Source organism: Mchenga conophoros, linkage group LG14 (assembly GCF_057382185.1).
Source record: "Mchenga conophoros isolate Kocher_MC1m ecotype Shallow Benthic linkage group LG14, M_conophoros_male_GT1.1, whole genome shotgun sequence".
In the NCBI taxonomy this organism is placed as follows: Eukaryota; Metazoa; Chordata; class Actinopteri; order Cichliformes; family Cichlidae; genus Mchenga; species Mchenga conophoros.
In genome coordinates this window covers 1,618,423-1,640,380 of record NC_140539.1, presented here as the reverse complement: position 1 = coordinate 1,640,380, position 21,958 = coordinate 1,618,423, and the positions used below count along the sequence as shown (strand labels likewise).

Genomic DNA, 21,958 nt, shown 5'->3' with positions numbered 1-21,958 from the left:
TTGAAGAAGGTGTCTTCCAGAAACTGGCAGTAGGACTGGGAGTTGAGCTTGACTCCATCCTCAACCCGAAAAGGCCCCACAAGCTCATCTTTGATGATACCAGCCCAAACCAGTACTCCACCTCCACCTTGCTGGCGTCTGAGTCGGACTGGAGCTCTCTGCCCTTTACCAATCCAGCCACGGGCCCATCCATCTGGCCCATCAAGACTCACTCTCATTTCATCAGTCCATAAAACCTTAGAAAAACCAGTCTTGAGATATTTCTTGGCCCTCCTCCCTGCTGCTGCGGAGTCGGGGTGGTCTGCCTCTCCCCACCGCAGGGAAAAGGGTAACACCACCTGGGTCTGGGTGCAATTCCCCCCTCCAGGGGCAAGGGTACCTAGACCCGGTTTGTAGAGTACGCTTGGGGAGTGTGATTGTGTGTACAGCGTCTCTTTATGTCTGTCTCCACGTTGGTTGAGTGTGGAGTGAGTGCATATGAGAGCATGAGGGTGGGAATGGATGTTTGTGTCTGTGTGTGCCTGTATGTCTGTGTCTATATGTCAGGTTGGGTATCAGACGCCACCTCTCTGGGGACACCTCAGGCCCTCCAAGGTTTGGAGGCCTATCTCCACCCACCACCACTTCCCCTGCCGGTGGCGGACTCCCTCAGGTGTCGGTGTGTTGGTGGTTCTTTGTGTCTGGGGGTGGGCGTCCGGGTACACACCGGCTCACTCCTTGGCGGCCGCTTGTCGGGGCCTGGGGCCTGGGGCTCGCTCGGGCCCCTTTGGAGGTGGGGTGCCCCCGGCCTCTCGGCCTAGGGCTCGGTCACTCAGGCGCAGCTGGGGGCCGGCGGAGCTCACGGGCGCGTCACTGCAACCCCCCCTGGCTTCTGCTCCGCGGCTGCTGAGTGAGCCCTCATCTGGGACTCTCCTCAGCTCTTACTGGAACAGTGGCGCGGCTGCCCCTCTGTTGGTCTTCCATGGTCTCTTGTGTTCTGGGGGCCTCTGGATGTCTGGAGTTTTGATCTCCTCCATACCCGCTTCACACCCTGGAGGATGGGGCTGTGGCCCCCCCACACTCCCTAGCAGATCATTACATGGAGAAACCTTTGGAATGCAAGCATGCTGATCCACACAGGTATGCACACATGGGTATTCACAGACGCGGACTAAAGCTTTCTTGGCTGCTGCCTCAAAGCACACTGTGCGCTGTCTATCTTGCGTGCTGCACAATATCGTTTATTACTTAGTAAATACTGATATCTATGACTAGCTAGTTTATTGTGATGGTGCTTTGTTTTCTCTATTATTATGTTGCTCTTTGTTGTTTGCTGTCTCCTCTGTTTGTTTGTTTGTTTGTTTGTTTGTTTGTTTTTTCTCCATACAGGTGACCCAGGAGTTTTTTTTTTTTTTTTTTTTGTCTCTCTTCCCCCCCCTTCTCACCGTCTCTTCTCCCCTTGGGTTTTCTTTCTTTCTCTCCCCCTCTCTCTCTCATTCATTCCCCCTGTCCTATTTATTAAAAAAAAAAAAAAAAAAAAAAAAAAAAAAAAAAAAAAAAAAAAAAAAAATGACAAAGGATGAACTGAAGCTCTGCCATCACGTAATGTCGCATACTGCTGTTTCTGATGTCATTTAAAAAAAAAAAAAAAAAAAAAAAAAAAAAAAAAAAAAAAAAAAAAAAAAAAAAGATATCTCACTATTTTTGAGCCTGTCAAGTCCTTCTTTTGACCCATTTTGCCAAAGGAAAGGACGTTGCCTAATAATTATGCACACCTGATATAGGGTGTTGATGTCATTAGACCACACCCCTTCTCATTACAGAGATGCACATCACCTAATATGCTTAATTGGTAGTAGGCTTTCGAGCCTATACAGCTTGGAGTAAGACAACATGCATGAAGAGGATGATGTGGACAAAATACTCATTTGCCTAATAATTCTGCACTCCCTGTATTTGCTGCATCTCTGCTTCAAAGTCTGGAAGAATTTGAGCACAATTTAAACAGCTGAACTTTCTTCGGTGGAGCGAGGTCACAGAACATGAGAACCAGCCATGTTTCCAGCTTGATGCTGGTTTGTAAAAAGAACACAAAAAGTCCGTTTGCCTCGACCAGCAAGCAATTCAAACTAAACTTTTATATGAGGATACAGTTTATTCTTACCTCAAACCTCAGACAGCACGAGCTTTAAAACGCTGCTTCCTCTTACTGTAAATGTGTTCAATTACTGTAGCTCGTCCACTTTAGCATGGCAGGCCCTTAAAGGAGTGATAAATACATTTCTCCTACAAGTGTGCAGTAACCACAGCACGACAGCATGAAATCACGGCATGAATTACATGCTCCAGGCTGTTCCTGTATTTATCTGTCAGGAACTGTAGGACTTCCCCTTTGCATTCATAAGTGTGATTTATTGTAGTTGTGTCTTAATTATGTGAATATCAGTGTTCGCTTGCTGAGCTTTAACCAGCCTCCCTCTGTTATTGGGGACTAGGCTAAGCTTACATTACCTGTGTTGAATTTTTGCACTGTACGTTGAAAGTGTTCACTGGATTCCAAGTGTTTGAAATAAATTCACATTTTTCAGCAACCAGACCTTTTCAGCCTCATGGTTCCCTTGGAAAACATCATTCACTGATTCATTCTGCTGCTGGTGACTGAAAGCATCTGCAGCTTCACAGAGGAGAAAGCCTCTCTGTGGGGATGTCCATGACTTCCAGATTTCAGCCAGCTATTCTCAAAATGTATTAAAACAGACAATTTGACACTGATAGATGTTGATTATGTTCGACTTAATACAATTAAGGGGGGATGTGTATAAAGAATATAAAATATGTCACCCCCTGGTGGTGGTGTTCCTCGAGCCTCAGGTCGCCTGCCAGAGGCCTTCTGGACAAAGCCTGGATCTGCTGCAGCCAGCTGTCCGGGTTTGGGTCACAGCTCACAGTGCTCTCTTACCACTTTGGACTTTGCCTCCCACATCTGCTCCAGTTGTTCCTTCACCCCCTGGTACTTCCTTTGTGTGCTCCTTCTTGCTGATGTTACTGTCTGCTGGGAATGACACATCTATTCGAGCTATCGTCCACCACTGTGTCTGGCTGGTTGGCCAGCAGGACAAGTCCCACAGGACCTCAGCCCAGTTGTTCTCATCCACTTTTGGTGGCGTCTCCCATCAGAACTTGGAGACCTCTAATCCATGTTGTGCACTCTCCTAGTCTCTTGTGCCCCTCAGTGTATACTATAACAGCTTTCATCAGTTTATCTTGATACGATGTGCTGTTTAAACTCAAGAGCTTTATACAGTCTGCAGCCTGGGTGCTGTCAGCTGTGATGGACTCCAGCCTCTGCAGATGTGGTGCTTAGGCTCTGTGCTGTTGTATATGACTCAGTGGTGAATTAGATTAAGTGCTTTGGGTTGTTTCTGTGAATTAAAGTTCTTCACTCTTAGAAACACTGAAACAACATATTTCCTAAAATACCAAAAGATATTTTACTTATTTATTTGCAGTTTTAGCATTTTTGTTTGCAACTTGATGGCCTGTCAAAGTTAACTGAAGTTCTTACAGACGTAACTTGAGTCTTGTTGGAAGCTTTTTTTCCCTTTACAGTTATTCGTGAGATGTTTTTTGGTGGCTTAAAACAGCGAGACATTAGAGTAAATCATGATGCCTGGCACAGCGTCCATCCGTTGTTTCTGTGCTGCTCTGCACTGTGGTGCTTGGGCCTCATTCCTGTTTTCTTTTCTTCCACAGCTGTGAGGTTCAGAATAAATGTTGCATAACAGCGTCTGTTTGGACAAACAGTTAGTTCCCTGGAATTCTTAGTAGTAACTGAAATGCAAGTGAAGGAGGACTTAAACCTCATTAAACCTCAGCTATCCAACTTCACCTGTCTACTCCAACCTCAGCTATCACATGGACATTCAGTGGCATCCGCCCTACGCTGTGATGTTGTGTTTAGCTTTTACTTTGGCTTTAAATAACCTCTCCATCGAGTCTGGGTGGTGACTGATGGTGTTTCCACTCTGATGGTAAATCTTGGTCTTAAAGAGGTCAGGTCAGAATGAAAGAGGTCAGAATCTCCCAGCTAAACGCAGCCCGTTGAATCTAATCATCACAAGACCTTAAATGCAGCCGTAATGTGAAAGGCTTTAGGGAAATGGGATCAGTTTGAGACCTGTCAGTGCAAGACTATGCCAGGCTATTCTGATGACCTAAAGAGCTTCAAATCTGCGTGGGAATGCAATTAGGCATTGGTTATATTTAAAAGGATTGGCTGGTTGGAGGATATGATCTTCAGCATTAGGGAGGTCAGGCATGAAGACGAGGTCACAGAACATTGAACTGATGAAGTCAGGAGGTTAACCAACTGTTGGTATTTGGCCTTGAAGTTAGATGCATGTTTATGTAGTTGGGGCAAATGTTAAAAATCATCATTGATATATTAATCTGGGATTTGGGATACCACAGTGGTGCAGTCACAGCAACAAAGTTCTGGACTTTTACCATCTGAGGGTTATTTCTGACTCTAAGTGGCTCCAAAGGTGTGAATGTAAAGGGCTGGCTCTGAGATTGGCAACCTGTCCAGAGTCATATCATTGTCGTTATCACCTGTGGGACAATGTGGAAAATGTAAAGGGAATTAAAACAAGCCTACATTTCCAGCTGTTCTGGTTCCACGTGCACCAGTCAAAGGTTTGGACACAGCTTCTCATTTAATGGTTTTTCTTGATTTCATGACTCTTTGAATTCAATTCAATTCAATTTTATTTATATAGCGCCAAATCACAACATAAGTCTCCTCAGGGCGCTTCATAGATACAGAGAAAAACCCAACAATCATATGACCCCCTATGAGCAAGCACTTTGGCAACAGTGGGAAGGAAAAACTCCCTTTTAACAGGAAGAAACCTCCAGCAGAACCAGGCTCAGGGAGGGGCGGGGCCATCTGCTGTGATTGGTTGGGGTGAGAGAAGGAAGACAGGATAAAGACATGCTGTGGAAGAGAGACAGAGGTTAATAACAGATGTGATTCAGTGCAGAGAGGTCTGTTAACACATAGTGAGTGAGAAAGGTGACTGGAAAGGAAAAACTCAATGCATCATGGGAATCCCCCGGCAGCCTACGTCTATTGCAGCATAACTAAGGGAGGATTCAGGGTCACCTGGTCCAGCCCTAACTATATGCTTTAGCAAAAAGGAAAGTTTGAAGCCTAATCTTAAAAGTAGAGATAGTGTCTGTCTCCCGAATCCAAACTGGAAGCTGGTTCCACAGAAGAGGGGCCTGAAAACTGAAGGCTCTGCCTCCCATTCTACTTTTAAATACTCTAGGAACAACAAGTAGGCCTGCAGAGCGAGAGCGAAGTGCTCTAATAGGGTGATATGGTACTACAAGGTCATTAAGATCAGATGGGGCCTGATTATTTAAGACCTTGTATGTGAGGAGCAGGATTTTGAATTCAATTCTGGATTTAACAGGAAGCCAAAACAGGAGAAATATGCTCTCTCTTTCTAGTCCCTGTCAGGACTCTTGCTGCAGCATTTTGGATCAGCTGAAGGCTTTTCAGGGAGTTTTTAGGACTTCCTGATAATAATGAATTACAGTCGTCCAGCCTGGAAGTAATAAATGCATGAACTAGTTTTTCAGCGTCACTCTGAGACAGGATATTTCTAACTTTAGAGATGTTGCGCAAATGGAAGAAGCAGTCTTGCATATTTGTTTAACATGTGCTTTGAAGGACATGTCCTGGTCAAAAATGACTCCAAGGTTCCTCACAGCGTTACTGGAGGCCAAGGTAATGCCATCCAGAGTAAGAATCTGGTTAGATACCATATTTCTAAGATTTTCAGGGCCGAGTACAATAACCTCAGTTTGATCTGAATTAAGAAGCAGAAAGTTAGCGGCCATCCAGGTCTTTATGTCTTTAAGACATTCCTGCAGTTTAACTCATTGGTGTGTGTTATCTGGCTTCATGGACAGATAGAGCTGGGTGTCATCTGCATAGCAGTGTAAATGTATGCTATGTCTTCTAATGATGCTGCCTAAGGGAAGCATGTATAATGTAAACAGAATTGGTCCTAGCACTGAACCCTGTGGAACTCCATAATTAACCTCAGTGTGTGAAGAGGACTCTCCATTTACATGCACAAACTGGAGTCTATTAGATAGATATGATACAAACCACTGCAGCGCAGCACCTGTAATACCTACAGCATGTTCTAATCGCTCTAATAGGATATTATGGTCGACAGTATCGAACGCTGCACTGAGGTCTAGCAGGACAAGCACAGAGATGAGTCCACTGTCAGAGGCCATAAGAAGATCATTTGTAACCTTCACTAAAGCTGTTTCTGTGCTGTGATGAGCTCTGAAACCTGACTGAAACTCTTCAAATAAACCTCTGCAGATGATCTGTTAGCTGTTTGACAGCTACTCTTTCAAGGATGTTTGATATGAAAGGAAGGTTGGAGATTGGCCTATAATTAGCTAAGACTGCTGGGTCTAGAGATGCTTTTTGAGTAAAGGTTTAACTACAGCCAGCTTGAAGGCCTGTGGTACATAGCCGATCATTAGAGATAGGTTGATCATATTTAAGATCGAAGCATTAATTAATGGCAGGACTTCTTTGAGCAGTTTTGTAGGAATGGGGTCTAAAAGACACGTTGATGGTTTGGAGGAAGTAATTATTGAAGTTAACTCAGAAAGATCAATTGGAGAAAAAGAGTCTAACTTAACATCAATGGTACTAAGAGTAGCTGTAGATAATATTACATCTGTGGGATGATTACTGGTAATTTTTTCTCTAATGATAAAAATTTTATTTGTGAAGAAGTTCATGAAGTCATTACTAGTTAACGTTAAAGGGATGGTTGGCTCAAAAGAGCTCTGACTTTTTGTCAGCCTGGCTACAGAGCTGAAGAGAAACCTGGGGTTGTTCTTATTTTCTTCAATCAGTGATGAATAGTAAGATGTTCTGGCTTTGCGGAGGGCTTTCTTATAAAGCAGCAAACTATTTCTCCAGGCTAAATGATGATCCTCTAAATTTGTGACACGCCATTTCCTCTCCAGGTTACGAGTCATCTGCTTTAGGGTACGTGTTTGAGAATTATACCACGGAGTCAGGTACTTCTGATTAGAGACCTTAGTTTTCACAGGAGCTACAGTATCCAGAGTCGTACGTAGTGAGGAGGTGAAATTATTAACAAGATAATCGACCTCTGTTGGGGTAGCGTTCAGATAGCTGCTCTGCTCTGTGTTGGTACAGGGCAGGGGTGTCAAACTCAAATACACAGCCAAAATTCAAAACTGGAACAAAGTCGCGGGCTAACATTAATATTTATTGAAAAAAAAATCTTCCTCCAGATATAAGAATGAATCTTTTCTTATGGACTCAAATAAGTTTTGCTGGAAAACTGAATATGGAACAAGCAAAGCTTAATACAAAACAATATATATATTAGCTGTATAATACCAGTAGGCCAGCTCTAATAGTAATTTGGTATGGCTTCGCGGGCCAAATGTAATTAGGCTGGCCCGCGGGCCAGAGTTTGACACCTATGGTACAGGGCATTGAAGATGATAACAGTGGGTGGATTATATTCTTAAACTGAGTTACAGCGCTTTCAGAAAGACATCTACTGTGATAAAGTCTACTCTCCACTGCTGTGTAATCAATTATTGTAAATGTAAATGTTATCAGGAAATGATCAGACAGGAGAGGGTTTTCAGGAAACACTGTTAAATGTTCAGTTTCTATGCCATATGTTAAAACAAGATCTAGAGTGTGATTAAAGTGGTGGGTGGGTTCTTTTACAGTTTGCATTGTAGATTCTCACTGAAGGCATCAAAACTATGAATGAACACACGTGGAAGTATGTAGTAAACACAAAAGTGTGAAACAACTCAAAACATGTTTGATATTTTACATTCTTCTGCTTTGACTCCTGCTTCGCTCACTCTTGGCCTTCTCTCCATGAGCTTCATGAGGTCGTCTCCTGAAATGGTTTCCAACAGTCTTGAAGGAGTTCAGAGATGCTGAGCGTTTGTTGGTCCTTTTGCCTTCACTCTGCGCTCCATCTCATCCCAAACCAGCTCCACTGGGTTCAGGTCAGGTGGCTGTGGAGGCCAGGCCTCCATCACTCTCCTTCTTGGTCACAGAGGCCTCACACAGCCTGGAGGTGTGTTTGGGGTCCTTGTGCTGTTGGAAAATAAATGATGGGATGGCATGTGGCTTCAGGATGCTGTGGTGGCCATGCTGGTTCAGTGTGCCTTCAGTTTGGAATAAATCACCAACTGTGAAACCAGCAAAGCCCCCCCACACCATCACGCCGCCTCCTCCATGCTTCACGGTGGGAACCATGCATGTAGAGACCATCGTTCACCTTTTCTGCACAAAGACACGGCAGGTGGAGCCAAAGATCTCAGATCTGGACCCATCAGACCAAAGCACAGATGGTCTAATGTCCACTCCTTGTGTTTCTTAGTCCAAACATGTCTGCTTGTTGCTTTTCCTCAGTCGTGGTTTCTCAGCAGCTGTTTGACCGTAAAGGCCTGATTCACACAGTCTGCTCTGAACATGCAGAGATGTGTCTGCTGCTGGAGCTCTGTGCAGCATCTATCTGGGCTCTGATCTGAGCTGCTGCTAACGATTTCTGAGGCTCAGCAGCAGAGGGACTCTCGCACTTCCTTTCCTGGGCGTCCTCATGTGAGCCAGTTTCATCGCAGTGCTTGATGCGACTGCACTTGGGGACACATTCAACGTTTTAGCAATTTTCTGACTGACTGACCTTCAGTTCTTAAAGTAATGATGGGCTGTTGTTTCCCTTTATTCAGCTGTTTGCTATAATATGAACTCTAACAGAGCCCAGGCTTATCCCCACCTGGGTCTGTCAGACCATCTCTCCCTTCTGCTACACCCAATATACACACAAAAGATCAAGAGCACTGGGATTACAACCAAAACCGTGAGAACATGGCCGCAGGATGCTATTCCGATGCTTCAGGACTGTTTCCACTGCACAGACTGGGATGTATTCAAGGTGCAGGACACTGACAATCGTGTCGCATTGGACAGTTACACCTCCACTGTCTTGGACTACATCTGTTTCTGTGTGGACAATGTAACAACTTGGAAACGATTCCGTGTGTTCCCTAATAATCCACCCTGGATGACACACGGAGTTCAACAACTTATTCGAACAAGGAACAACGCTTTCAAATCCGGGGACCAGGAGGCATACAGTGCTGCCAGGGCCAACCTGAGAAGAGGCATCAAGACTGCCAAGCAGCAGCACAGGAGGCGTATCGAGGCCAGGTTTGAGAACAACACAAACCCAAGGCAGGTCTGGGAGGGCATCAGGGCTATCACGGACTACAAAAGAAGAACACCCATCACCCTCAGCCGACAGTTCTACTCTGGCTGAGGATCTAAATCTCTTTTATGCCCGTTTTGATAGGGAGAACACCGACCCTGTCCTGTCCCCTCTCCCCTCAACCGACCCTGCTCCGGTCCTGAGCACTCATGAGCTGAGGCGTGTGTTCCGGAGCATTAACACCAGGAAGGCGGCCGGGCCGGATGGAGTGCTGGGCCGGGTGCTAAAAGACTGTGCTGCGGACCTGGCGGACGTCTTCACCTCTATATATAACACCTCGTTGTCCTGTTCACTGGTACCATCCTGTTTCAAAGCAGCAACCATCGTTCCCATCCCAAAACAGTCAAATGTCACATGTCTGAACGATTTCAGACCTGTGGCACTCACCCCCATTCCCGCCAAATGCCTGGAGAGACTGGTCATTAAACACATCAGAGCTGCTTTTCCACCATCCCTGGACTCGCACCAGTTTGCATACAGGGAGAACCGGTCAACCGAGGATGCGATCGCCACAGTGCTGCACACATTACTGAAGCACTTGGAACACAGGAACACCTATGCATGGCTCCTCTTTGTAGACTACAGCTCGGCTTTTAATACCATCCGGCCATACAAACTCCGTCCCAAACTCCACCAACTGGGACTTAACTCCTCTCTGTGCAACTGGATTGTGGACTTCCTCACTAACCGTAGACAGAGTGTCAGAGTGGGTAAGAACACCTCTTCCACCCTTGTGGTCAACACCGGTGCCCCTCAGGGGTGTGTTCTGAGCCCTCTGCTATACACTCTCTTCACCCATGACTGTATTTCCTCCTGCGCGTCCAATCTCATTGTTAAGTTTGCAGATGACACTACAGTGCTCGGACTTATATCCAACAACGATGAGACAAACTATAGGACAGAGGTGCAACAACTAGAGTCATGGTGCCACGACAATAACTTGGTCTTAAACACCAAAAAGACCAAGGAGATCATTGTAGATTTCCGGAAGAGGGGTCATAACAACCATCTGCCTCTCTTCATTGGCAGTGAGGCGGTGGAGAGGGTGAGCAGTTTTAAATTCTTGGGGGTAACTGTGACCGAGGACCTGTCCTGGGGCAACCATATCACCTCAGTTGCACGGAAGGCCCAACAGCGCCTCTACTACCTGAGGAGACTGCGGAGCGCACACATTCCCAGATCTCTGATGTTGAACTTCTACAACTGTGCCATCAGCAGCGTTCTGACGTATGGATTTCTAGTGTGGTTCCCCAGCTGCACCAAGGCCGATCAGCAAGCACTCCAGCGGGTGGTGAAAGAAGCTGGCAGAATTATTGGAACAAGTCTGCCAGAGATCAGTAATATCTTCCCCACTCGCTGTCTGAGGAGGGTGCACAGTATCCTGCGGGACCAACATCACCCTGCGCGCCACCTTTTCCATCTGCTGCCCTCAGGGAGAAGGTACAGGTCTATACAGGCCAGAACATCCAGACTGGCCAACAGCCTGTATCCACAGGCTGTGAGGCTCCTGAACTCTCTGCCCCCCTCTCACGGACAATAACCATATCCAACTTCTTAATAGCAATGAACTGGTCTGCATTGGTGCATCATATCTTTATTCTCTTCCCCCTCCTGCCCCCCCCCCCCCCCCCTCTTTCTTAAATAGATAACTATCATATCTGATATCATATCTCACAGTACAATAATATTGAATGGGTTGCATTGTTGTATTTTGTCATGTTTCTCAGGTCTTTGTCTGAATTTCTACGAACATTATTGCTAAGGATTGTCTTATTGCATTGGAGTCACACTGGGTTAAATATGTACACTTGGGTTTTAAGGGGTATTTATTATTTTCTTCTTTTTTTTGGGTTGTATGGAAGCCCCAAACGCAATTTCATTGTTCTTGACAATGACAATAAATAAATACTACTAACAGTTGCCAAACGAGGCTGTCAGCTGTGCACCAACCTGATGGTCCCAACACCATTAATACATAACTCCATATATCTTCATATATTTGATGTCTTCAGTTTGTATCTACAATGTAGAAAGTAGTAACAATAAAGAAAAACCATCAGATGAGGTGTATGCAAACCTTTGGCTGGTGGTGTACTTTAGTCACTGAGAGGCAGCAGGTGGTGGATGTGCGCTTGCAAACCTGTATGTTGCTCCAGTTCAGGACCAACACACTAACATGGGGACAGTGAACACTGTCACACTGTTTCTATTAACCGAAAGCTCTTTGTGTTTTATTTCTATTCATTTCAGATGGCTCGATGTGAGTGTGTCCAACCTCACATGTACCAGGTACTGGGTGGTGTACCTGCAGGTCATCCAGGAGGCTGTGTGGCCCGGTGGAGCTTTGCCAACTGCCCCGGTGTTTGAACGCAGCCAGCAGCAAAAGGATGACACCAAACAACAAGCTTTACGCTGTCTGATGAGACTCGTACCAGGTACGTCTCACGCTCGTTATGGCGCGATCCTTGAATCGGCGTCGTTCCTGTTACAGTATTTGCTCTTATTCAGTCAGTTTGAGTTGTTTTTACATCTCAATCTTTTTTCTGTGTCTAGATCTGGTCTCAGATGTGTTGGGCTCAGAGAAGTACAGACTCAGCTGGCAGACTGCTCTGGACTCTTTTCAGGACCCCCACATCAACAGGTCAATATACCCACTTTGTAGCGAGCCTGTCTGCCATCAGACGCACCTCTTCTTCTCAGAAAGGATTCATCATAAAATTATACAAAATATGGTTCTTACATCAGATTCTGCTTCCTGTTGTCATGCTCAGTTTTTATTTGATTTCCTTCATTAATAAACAAAATGATCTATTTTCTGTGGGACGCCATATGAACGGTAGAATCAGCACAACCTGTAACAGCTCCCTTTTAGCTTTTTGTCTTTTTGTGTGCATTCGAGCGTCCACAGTTTTCAAGATATAACTTTTGTCTGAAGATGTCAGTAACAGCTCGAGGTGATTTAGACTGCAGAGTGGAGTAAAAAAGAGTTTGGCCCGTTCCTGATTTTAGATTTCCACAGCGCTGTGAAATGTGCATTCCAGTTATCACAATCGCGCGATTGCAGTTGTTGCTGAGTGACCCAACCAGGGAATCACTTCTTGTCTTCGGCTTCACAGCATTATACTCGGCCTTGGAGGGCATGGTCAGCTAAGTGTTTGAGCTTCACTCTTACTCCACAAGGTTAAAGTTGATATTGAAAAGTAAACATATCCAGTATAAAATATCATGAAAGGTTGTGGAGAGATCAGTACAATACTACAATACCTTTTTTTTTTTTTAATGCAGTGCCGTACGATGTCTCAATGCTGCCATAAAGTTTTGTCAAATCACAAACTGCATATGTTCAAATCACACGTTTTTACAGCGTGTCGAAGCCAAAGACTTCATCCAGTTTTGTTTCATTCTGGTTAATCGTCAGCATGTTGTGATAAAGACGTCATAAGTTTCAGTATAGCCCTCGCCCTTCAGGGCCAGTTCCAGTTTCCAACAATGGCGGCAGCTACTTAGTCTTAATATTACTCTTGTTTATGTTTCTGGGCCAAAAATAAACTTTTAAGATATTTTCAGGTGAGAATGTAGCTTTGCAAACTTTGAATATCTGCTTAGTTTATCAACACATCACGTTTGCAAAGTGCTCGGACGTTTTCATAGACGTCTGGTACCCACCAGCTCTATAGCCGACCGGGAGGTCAAGGGTCACTAGAGCTGATGAGAACAGCGAACTCTCTGCACATCATTTTCTGACCCCTTGTGTTCTTTGGCTACTCAGGTTAAACATGATATACGAGTCACTCAGATAACTTAAAAATGTTGTTGTTTGGCTTTTTCAGTGTTTTATTTGTTCCTGGGTAAATCGGTTTGGCTGAGATTAAAGTTTTCACACAGCTGAATAAACGTCAGCAGACAGCTGATCATCAGAAGTGTGAGACGGTCGAGAGTTTACTCCAGTGTCCTGTTATATTTTAGATAGCAAGGAGTTTATTAAAAGTTAATAAACTATCATCTGTTTTTATTTTTAGTGAGCAGCTTAAACACTTCCAGCTGTAAGCTAATGATAGTTATATAAGAGCAGATGCTGCTGGTGCAGTCAGCTGGACGTTTTACGTCCAGTGGATGATGATCTGATTAGTCGACTATCAAAATAATAATTTGTGGCAGCCGTAGTGTGTACTGTTTCTAACAAAGCCACATCTCCACACTGACTCTTCTTTTATATGTCACCAAACCAACTGGCATATCTGTAAATGAAGATGATATAACCGTGACTGGGTTAGCTTTACTCACTGCAGGTGGTAACTAGCTGCTCTTGCCCCCTTCCAGATCATTTATTGTTCCACAGTCAGAACAGCGACCTTCCAGTTTCGGTGTGGAATCAGTGGACCTTTAAATTGAAAGCTGCTATCTTTATGCTGTTTATGAGCCCGCAGGGAGCGGTCTCATAAACAGCAGTCATACTGGAAGGTATCTGGACATGTCGAGGAAATCATCCAAATTTAAATCAGGTGTATTGTTTTATTGTTATGGGAAGACCCCTGGGACTTTTATCCACATGTCTCATATTATTAACTTCTGCTGCTTGCAGACATTTGAGACTTTGCTGTAATTTGATTCACTTCCACTCGTGCCCGTTAGTGTTGCCGTTTAGTTAAGTAAAAATAGAAATGGACAAACAGTAAGTGTGACATACTAGTTAACACTTATTTAGTCTTTAGCAAACTAGCAGCATGAGATTGAGGTGTGATGACCTTACACAATATGTTCAGATGGATTACCAGGAAACGTTAAAACCTTCCCTTCCTTCAGCTCCCAGCAGGTTTGACAGTAGATGTGTGTCAGTGCTGTAGCAGACATTTCTCTAGCTCTGACCAAAAACCTCATAAACTGACATTTTATCCCGCTTCTCTTGTAGCTCCTGGCATTCTGACACTTCAAGCTGAGATGATGTACTTTGTAAATATGTAGTGTGCTAAATGTGGCTATGCTAGCATTGTTATGATAGGATGCTTATGATAACATTCATCTCAAAGCACCGCTGTGTCAGAGTAAGTCAGGGCGGTGATAGATTTTTATTTTTGAAAAGCCAGTCACCAAAAGTGTGTTTCCACAAACTGGCTGCAATTCTTTGCTTTGTTTGTTTGGTAAAGAAAAGTAAATTCATAATTAGATTCAATCGTTTTTGGGCTTTTCTGCTGCTGATAAAGTCCAGAGAGATTTTGAATCAGAGAGAAGAAGAAAATTCCAGTAATACCCAAAACTAATCTGACAAAATCAAAGCATTTTCTTTTCTTTTTAAAAGTGTATTATTGTTTACTTATATTTTTCCAGCAGTAAGAGTCTATAAACCCTAATAAGCTCACACGCACCTCCACACAACCTGGTGGGAAGGAGGCGTCGACACTGTAAGAGCAGGCTTCAGCCGGCCTGCTGCCTGGTGTTGGCACGTACTGGCCGTCACACAGACCTGGCAGAGAAGAGGAACAGCAGACTAAGACAGCCATGATGTAATCTGGTCCATAAGTTTTTATAAACAGCAGAAAGAAAGAGAGCAGCTGACAACAGAAAGCTCCTGATTCTGCCGAGTACTTGGTGCGCTCTGATGGACACGCCAGAGACAAACAGGTGTATCTGATCAGGTGGGCAGTGAGTGTACGTGCTCAGGTGCACAGACACAGAGGCAGGCTCACCTGGAACGATGCAGTGCAGTAAACTGTAGGTCGAAGAGGGTGTAACAAACAAACAGTGCAAAGAAGCAGCCGCGTCCACATCATGTGATGTTTTTACCTCTTCAAAGGAGGGAAAACCTTCTGTAGCTATTGTGTCTGTGTGTGTGTCTGTGTGTGTGTGTGTGTGTGTGTGTGTGTGTCTGTGTGTGTGTGCGTCTGTGCGTGCGTGTGTGTCTGTGTGCGTGTGTGTCTGTGTGCGTGTGTGTCTGTGTGTGTGTGTGTGTCTGTGTGTGCGTGCGTGTGTGTGTGTGTGTGTGTGTCTGTGTGCGTGTGTCTGTGTGCCTGTGTCTGTGTGTGTCTGTGTCTGTGTGTGTGTGTCTGTGTGTGTGTGTGTGTCTGTGTCTGTGTGTGTGTGCGTGTGTCTGTGTGTGTGTGTGTGCGCGCGTGTGTCTGTCTGCGTGTGTCTGTGTGTGTCTGTGTGTCTGTGTGTCTGTGTGTGCGTGTGTGTGTGTGTGCGTGTGTCTGTGTGCGTGTGTCTGTGTGCGTGTGTCTGTGTGTGTGTCTGTGTGTGTGTGTGCGCGTGTGTCTGTGTGCGTGTGTCTGTGTGTGTGTCTGTGTGTGTGTGTGCGCGTGTGTCTGTGTGCGTGTGTCTGTGTGCGTGTGTCTGTGTGTGTGTGCGTGTGTCTGTGTGTGTGTGTGCGCGTGTGTCTGTGTGCGTGTGTCTGTGTGTGTGTGCGTGTGTCTGTGTGTGTCTGTGTGCGTGTGTGTCTGTGTGTGTGTGTGTGTGTGTGTGTGTGTGTGTGTGTGTGTGTGTGTGTGTGCGTGTGTGTGTGTCTGTGTGTGTGTGTGTGTGTGTCTGTGTGTGTGTGTGTGTGTGTCTGTGTGTCTGTGTGTGTGTGTGTGCGCGTGTGTGTGCGTGTGTGTGTCTGTGTGTCTGCCGTCACTTGAGCGTACGATGTGTGCAGGAGCACTTTAACTCTTCCAGAGATGACGTGACAGCAACTCTAACAGGCGTCTGAGGGGGAACAGTGAAATACAGTCAGTCCAAGCTTCCCTCTGGATGAATGGTTACAGTCTGAATCTCGATGTGGACTTTGAACTTGTCCCGCTGTGCCCAGCAGCTCTGCTTTGCTTCCTCATCTGTTTCTGTGGTGCATTCACATAATTCTTTAATTATCTGCATCCAGCTGTTTGCTATCATTTCCAAACATTGTGCCACAGGTTGATTGGAACTGGCACCGCACCTGCAGGGTTTTGGGTAAAGGGCGCTCTGTTAAAGAAAAGTTTCAGTCAGGCTGCTCGTGGATTGGGCTGAACCACAAGTGAAGACGTGTCCACCACAGTGTGTTAACACGAGGTGGTAGACCACTGCAAGGAGTTAGTTGTGTGAGGAAAACAATGAAAATGTGGCGTGCTTTTTTTTTAAGGTATGTTAAGATTGCACAAACTATACTGAAAACCCATCACTACTGTGTTGAGCTGCTTTCACAAATGTACTAATGTAACCTATTCTAGCCATAGCCGTCGTTCTCCATCCATTATCTTAACTATATCCTATCATGGCTGTCACTGGGAAAGAGGCTGGAGGACACCTCAGACAGGCCGTCTGTTCAACGGTATGGCTAAGACTAGACTTGTAGTCAAGACCGCCTAATCCAAGACCAAGACAAGACCAAGACCAAGTCGAAACGAGACCAAGACCGGTCTTGAGACATCCAACTCTAGCTAAGACGGAGGCAGCACATCATGCCACCATCTAAAGAAACTGCTAACAAACCAAGTAATTAATCTCCATCTGTCTGCAAAGGGTTGCAAAGTCATTCCTAAGGCTTTGGGACTCCATCCAACTACAGGGCCGTTATCCACAAATACAGAAAACTCGGAGCTTTCGCAGGAGTGGCTGGACTACCACAATGACTCCCAAGAGCACACATTGGGGTGGCTGTAGCTCAGGTGGTAGAGCACGTCAGCTACTAACCGGACGGTTGGCGGTTCGATCCTAAATATCCTTGGGCACGATACTAACCCCATATTGCTCTCCGATGCGTCCATCGGATGAATGTGTATGAAGTAAGCACAGTTAGAAAAGAGTGAAGCTTGGGTGAATGAATTAGTTGTATAAAGCGCTCTGAGTGCTATAGCTATATAAGAACCAGTCCATTTACCATTTATATGACTCATCCAGGAGCTCACAAAAGAATCCAGAAGTAAATCTAAAGGACTGCAAGCCCTGCATATCTGTCTCAGACTGGGCCAGAAAAAGGAGAAAAAAGCCAGAAAGCACCTCGGTGACCTTGAACGTGACGAGACAAATGTTGAATAATTAAACCAACACTGACGCTCCAGTGCATTTGGGCGGTGATGCACACAGGTGTGCAGCTGAAGTGAAGTTAACTGATGACAACACTGTTACCAAAAGTGCAACACAAAGTTACAGAAGCATCATTATTAAGCTTTCTTACTCGTGCCACCTCATTTTCACCACGGTGTGCAGTTAGGTATGAAAACACTGACCCTGGGACGTGTTCCTGCTTTTAGACAGATATCCTGTTGATGCTTCCCTAACAGAGCTGTGATGAATCAGGATGTATCAGCGAATGTTGTTGTTTTGAACTGGAGAATGGGTTAGCTGTCACACAGTGACGTATGCTAAATGCTATAACAAGCTCAGATGCTGTATCCTAACACACTCACCAAACAGCTGTCTAAATGAGTGTGTTAGTAAAGAGCAGCGTCTAATCGCACAATACTAACACTCTAACAGGTTGGTGACGCAGGCTGTTTCATGTCATGTTGGTGCTGTGTTCCCTCAGACACCTGGTGTACTGCATATTTGATCTGCTGCTGGAGTTCCTGGTTCCTGAAATACCTGAAGAAAACTTCCAAAGAAGCCTGCTGCAAACGCTCTGCAAGAACCCAGAGAAGCTACTGGCCTGAGGAGACGCATGTAAACCCACCTTCCATCATCTTAGCTCGTCTCATCTACAACTCCCAGCAGTGTGAGGCTGATATCATGTTCTGCACTGAGAGTGAGGGGCTGATTTTGGTCACCCTGACTCCGGTCCACTGAGATCTGTGTCTAATTATGTGTTGATGTAGTGACATACGATACGATGTTCTTGAACATGGTGTCCTGGACACACACTACATTTGAAACAGATGTGATTACATGAGAGCACCTGGTGTGTGTTTGATCTCACGGTGCACTGTTCAGATCTAAAGATGTGGTAAAGCCTCCTGCGATATCCACTTCCAGCCTCTTCCTGTCTGCTAAACACCCCAGATTTCATTAAACTCCCTTCAGATGGTCTGCACACCCTGCCCTTGTTCCCCTCCACGGTCTTTTGGTAGAAAAGCTTAAGAAGCAGGATTGCTTCGTCCTTTTCCACTTGAGTCTCACAGCGCTCTCAGAGTCGCTGTATCAGCTCGTTTCTGACTCATCCTTCAGTATCGCTCCGGATCTGTGCAGAGCCACACATGTGATTGTTACGTTACACATCTGGATACAATCTAACCTCTGAGTGAGGTGAAGGGTTGGACAGATGATGTTTTACGTCACAGTCCTTTAACAGTCGATGCCTGCATAACATAAGAGGAGTCGGCACAAAGACGGAAGGAAGAAATGAAGGATGTAGGAAGTGTCTTGGCCTAGATCCATTTTAATGTCTTGCTTCAGTCTTTGCTTAATTGCAGAGCTTGAATTACTAATTAACCAGTTTTCCTAAAGAGTTGATACAATATTTCATTACTCACCTTTTCCTTTGATCTACGTACGCTGATGACTGATGAGTTACCGCTGCACTGAGGCAACAGGTCTGCACTTGTTCCCAGCCTGTCAGCATAAACAGAACAAGCTGTTTGCTGGGTCCATCGTACTGCTGACAGTTGATTTTCCAAAAGCAGAAGGTCAGTAAACACTGACCGCTGTGTATTTAAGGTCATTCATTCTCTGGATGAGGATGTGCCAGCTGGTAGATCCCGTCTTTATGTGTAGGGTGTCCAACGTTGCTACACAGGGTTGAGGGTTGTCCAAAGTTTAATGTCACCTCGGTGTCTGGTGAGCATCCTCGCTGTGACTCCTTTATGTACCGTCACACTGAGCTATTTCACAAACTGTGCACACGTAGGTTTCCTTCTTTGTAACGACAAACTCTTCAGCTGTGATCAGCCAGCAGGTGTACGCTCCTCAGGTTGGCTTTAAAGACGTAAATGGTGTTTTGCTTTGTTCATCCTGATCACAACTTAAAACGTAATAAGTGTGCAGTGTCCTGTTTTTGTAGTAAGTTGTGTCTGGTTTCAAAACGTCCACATCCACCAAAACTGCAGTCTGAGCAGGTTTAAAGTGTAGATACAGTTCATTATGCTCCCTGGAGGTGTAACCGTGTTGAGCAATGTTCATCAAATAACCTGCAGCAGCTCATCGTGCCTCTCACATCAGCTGGTTTCCATCCATAGTGACACAAGTTCTTTGAGAAGATCAGTGAATAAATGCTGTTTACTGCCATCATCTGTCACACAGATGATGGACCTGTGGAGGTTTCCTGTGCTGTCTGACTGCAGGTCCAAGTTCTCCAGGCTGTGCTGTCAGAAGCAAGTGATGACACAGCTGATTGCACCTCTCAAAGCTCAAACAGAAAGTTGCAGCTCGGTCATCGTCCACACAGATGCAGCTAGTTTCGTCTGTCGTGGAACAAAAGTGATTCTTTGCACTTTGCTGTGTTTTCTGTGGAATGGGGCTGAATCAGTTACAGCGACTAAAAACCAAACCGATCAACGGCAACAGGAAACCCAACTAATGTTGTGCAGCTCCCCTCCCACCACCGGAACAGCTGTGACTCATCAGGGATGTGGGAACTGGACCCGTGGGGGTTTCCTGTGGTGCCTGTGTGCAGGTATTTGGTGCTGTGGGTGCAGATGTTCAGTCAGATCTGTGAAAGGTTGGAAGCTCGGCTCCGTGTTTAGTGTTGTCCTGCTGACAGTGCTTTTGCCATTATAGATTAGCTGCTCTACATAATACCCATATGGATGCTGGGAGCCTACAGAACAGCGCACTGTACAAACATCATCAGTTTATAGACTTCAGCAAGTTTCATTTTTAATTTTCAGGGACTTTCTATTGTGCACTCTGAAAATGTTCATAAAGACGCTTCTTGAGCTAGTATATATGACCATGAAGTGATGCTGGTAACCCTCCCCTGAGAGCTGCAGCACATGCTCTGCAGTCACTTTGAACGTATTGTTGAACGTTCTGGCGCCTTTAACGGGCAGCCTTAGCGTCTCACGATCACATAGAAAATGTTAGAGTTTCTCAGCGCGTCCTTATGAGCAATGTTACGGCGCTTCATTTGTTATTAGCGTCCCGTCTTATGTTGAGCACATCAAATGTGACTGAATCTGCACATTCGCCCTGTTACAAACTGAGATGTTGTGTTTTGCACTCATGTCCTTGTATCAGTCTTGTCTTAACTTCCTGTCTTTCCTTTCTATGATATTAGTGTGTCACTATTATTTATCTGTGCCCATAAAATCGAGACAGATGTGCCAGCGACGGAGACGACAGGCCTCTGCTCTCAAGTGCTTTTATGTCTCTGTGCTGCCTTACAGTGTGACTGCAGTGGACCCGTGCCTCAGCACAGCCCCCCGTGCTGAAACACTTTACAGTGTCAGACTCTGACTGCTGTGAAGGATGGACAGCATATTATCTTCCTGCTGTTGCTGCAACCGTGACAAAACTGATCAGCGTAATTACAGATTCTTCTTTCTCGTTGTATATGCTTTATCATGTTTTATTATGATTTTACTAAACCAATATGTCCAATCAAAACAAGCTCAAATAACATTAGATGTTAGCATGTTAGCCATTTGTAGGTAGTTAGCAGCTATTAGTGGTGTAACGTTTACAGCAGCTGGTCCAGCGCAAGAAAAGCGTTTCTCTAAGAATGAAGACGTGCTGTTCTACGTGGCAGTGATGGTAGAATATCTGACATTAAACTGAGTACATGTGCAGAGACGTCCTGATGTCTGCCAGCTACAGTGTTCCTCTAACCCCTGTAAGCTCTCAGCCATTCACAGAAAGCATTCTCTCAAAGCTTACTGCCAGTTTTCTCAAACAAATGACTACACGCTGTGGGCTTTACAGACATGATGGTAAATGAGACATTTTTCCCAATAATGAAAGGGTTAGGAAACAGGAAGGTCCTAATATGGTCATCTGTGAGCACAGCAGCCAAATTCCCTGCTTCAGTTCCTGAGGGAAGGTCGGTTTGAAAGGTTTGTTTCATGCAGATGATCTGTGCTGTACCGAGGCCCAGTATTAGCTAAATATGGCTTATTTTAAACTGTGAATCATGCAAAGCTACGCTAATGGAGTCTGAGAAATACAACATGAAGCTGGAAACAAATAGGCCTGCTTTACTCAGTAGTAGATGTGAGACATCATCTTTGTATTGCGTTAATGCCAACATATACAGCAAAGAGCCACATTTTTGTAAACCGCAGACACTAATGCGTTATGTTCACCTGTGTGACTGCTCGGTTCCCCTCCTCGCTGTTTGTTGCCCGTCTGCACCAAAACTTGTGACCGTGTGCTTGTGCTGTCTTTGTAAACCTTCACATTTAAAACAACAATAAACTGACTGATTCTGAGCTGTTAAATCTGCGACTGTTGTTCACACTCATTATTTTCTTGGACCCAGGTGGAGGTGACGCTTTTTACAACAGACCTGTGAGCGTCGTCTTTTATGAGATTTTCTATTACAATAGACGTTAACTGTCTCCCCAGAATTCTGCCTGCAGTTAAATATGTTTTCCATAGTGTCTTTATCCCCCCTGTTGTGGCCATTTTACTTTCTCTGTCCTGTAAGCACCCCGGTGATTTCTAATAGCCCACAGTAAAGATCATAGATGATTCTTTTAAATCGGATTACTTTCAGTTAAATCTAATAT

The 21,958-nt window shown here is 45.0% G+C and overlaps 1 protein-coding gene across 4 annotated transcripts in view; it reads left to right on the top strand.

Annotated features, from left to right (window-relative positions):
* snx19b (sorting nexin 19b) overlaps positions 1 to 21,690 on the top strand; it is a 50,238-nt gene extending 28,548 nt beyond the window's left edge. For 3 of the 4 annotated variants that reach the window (XM_085244682.1, XM_085244681.1, XM_085244683.1), the window contains exons 12-14: positions 11,601 to 11,785; positions 11,904 to 11,991; positions 17,827 to 21,690. In XM_085244682.1, the coding sequence (XP_085100808.1) occupies positions 11,601 to 11,785; positions 11,904 to 11,991; positions 17,827 to 17,950 (397 nt within the window). In that variant the 3' untranslated portion in view covers positions 17,951 to 21,690. The remainder of the gene's footprint in view (positions 1 to 11,600; positions 11,786 to 11,903; positions 11,992 to 17,826) is intronic. The other variant, XM_085244684.1, reaches the window with a different exon arrangement.
* Positions 21,691 to 21,958: the final 268 nt, after the last annotated feature.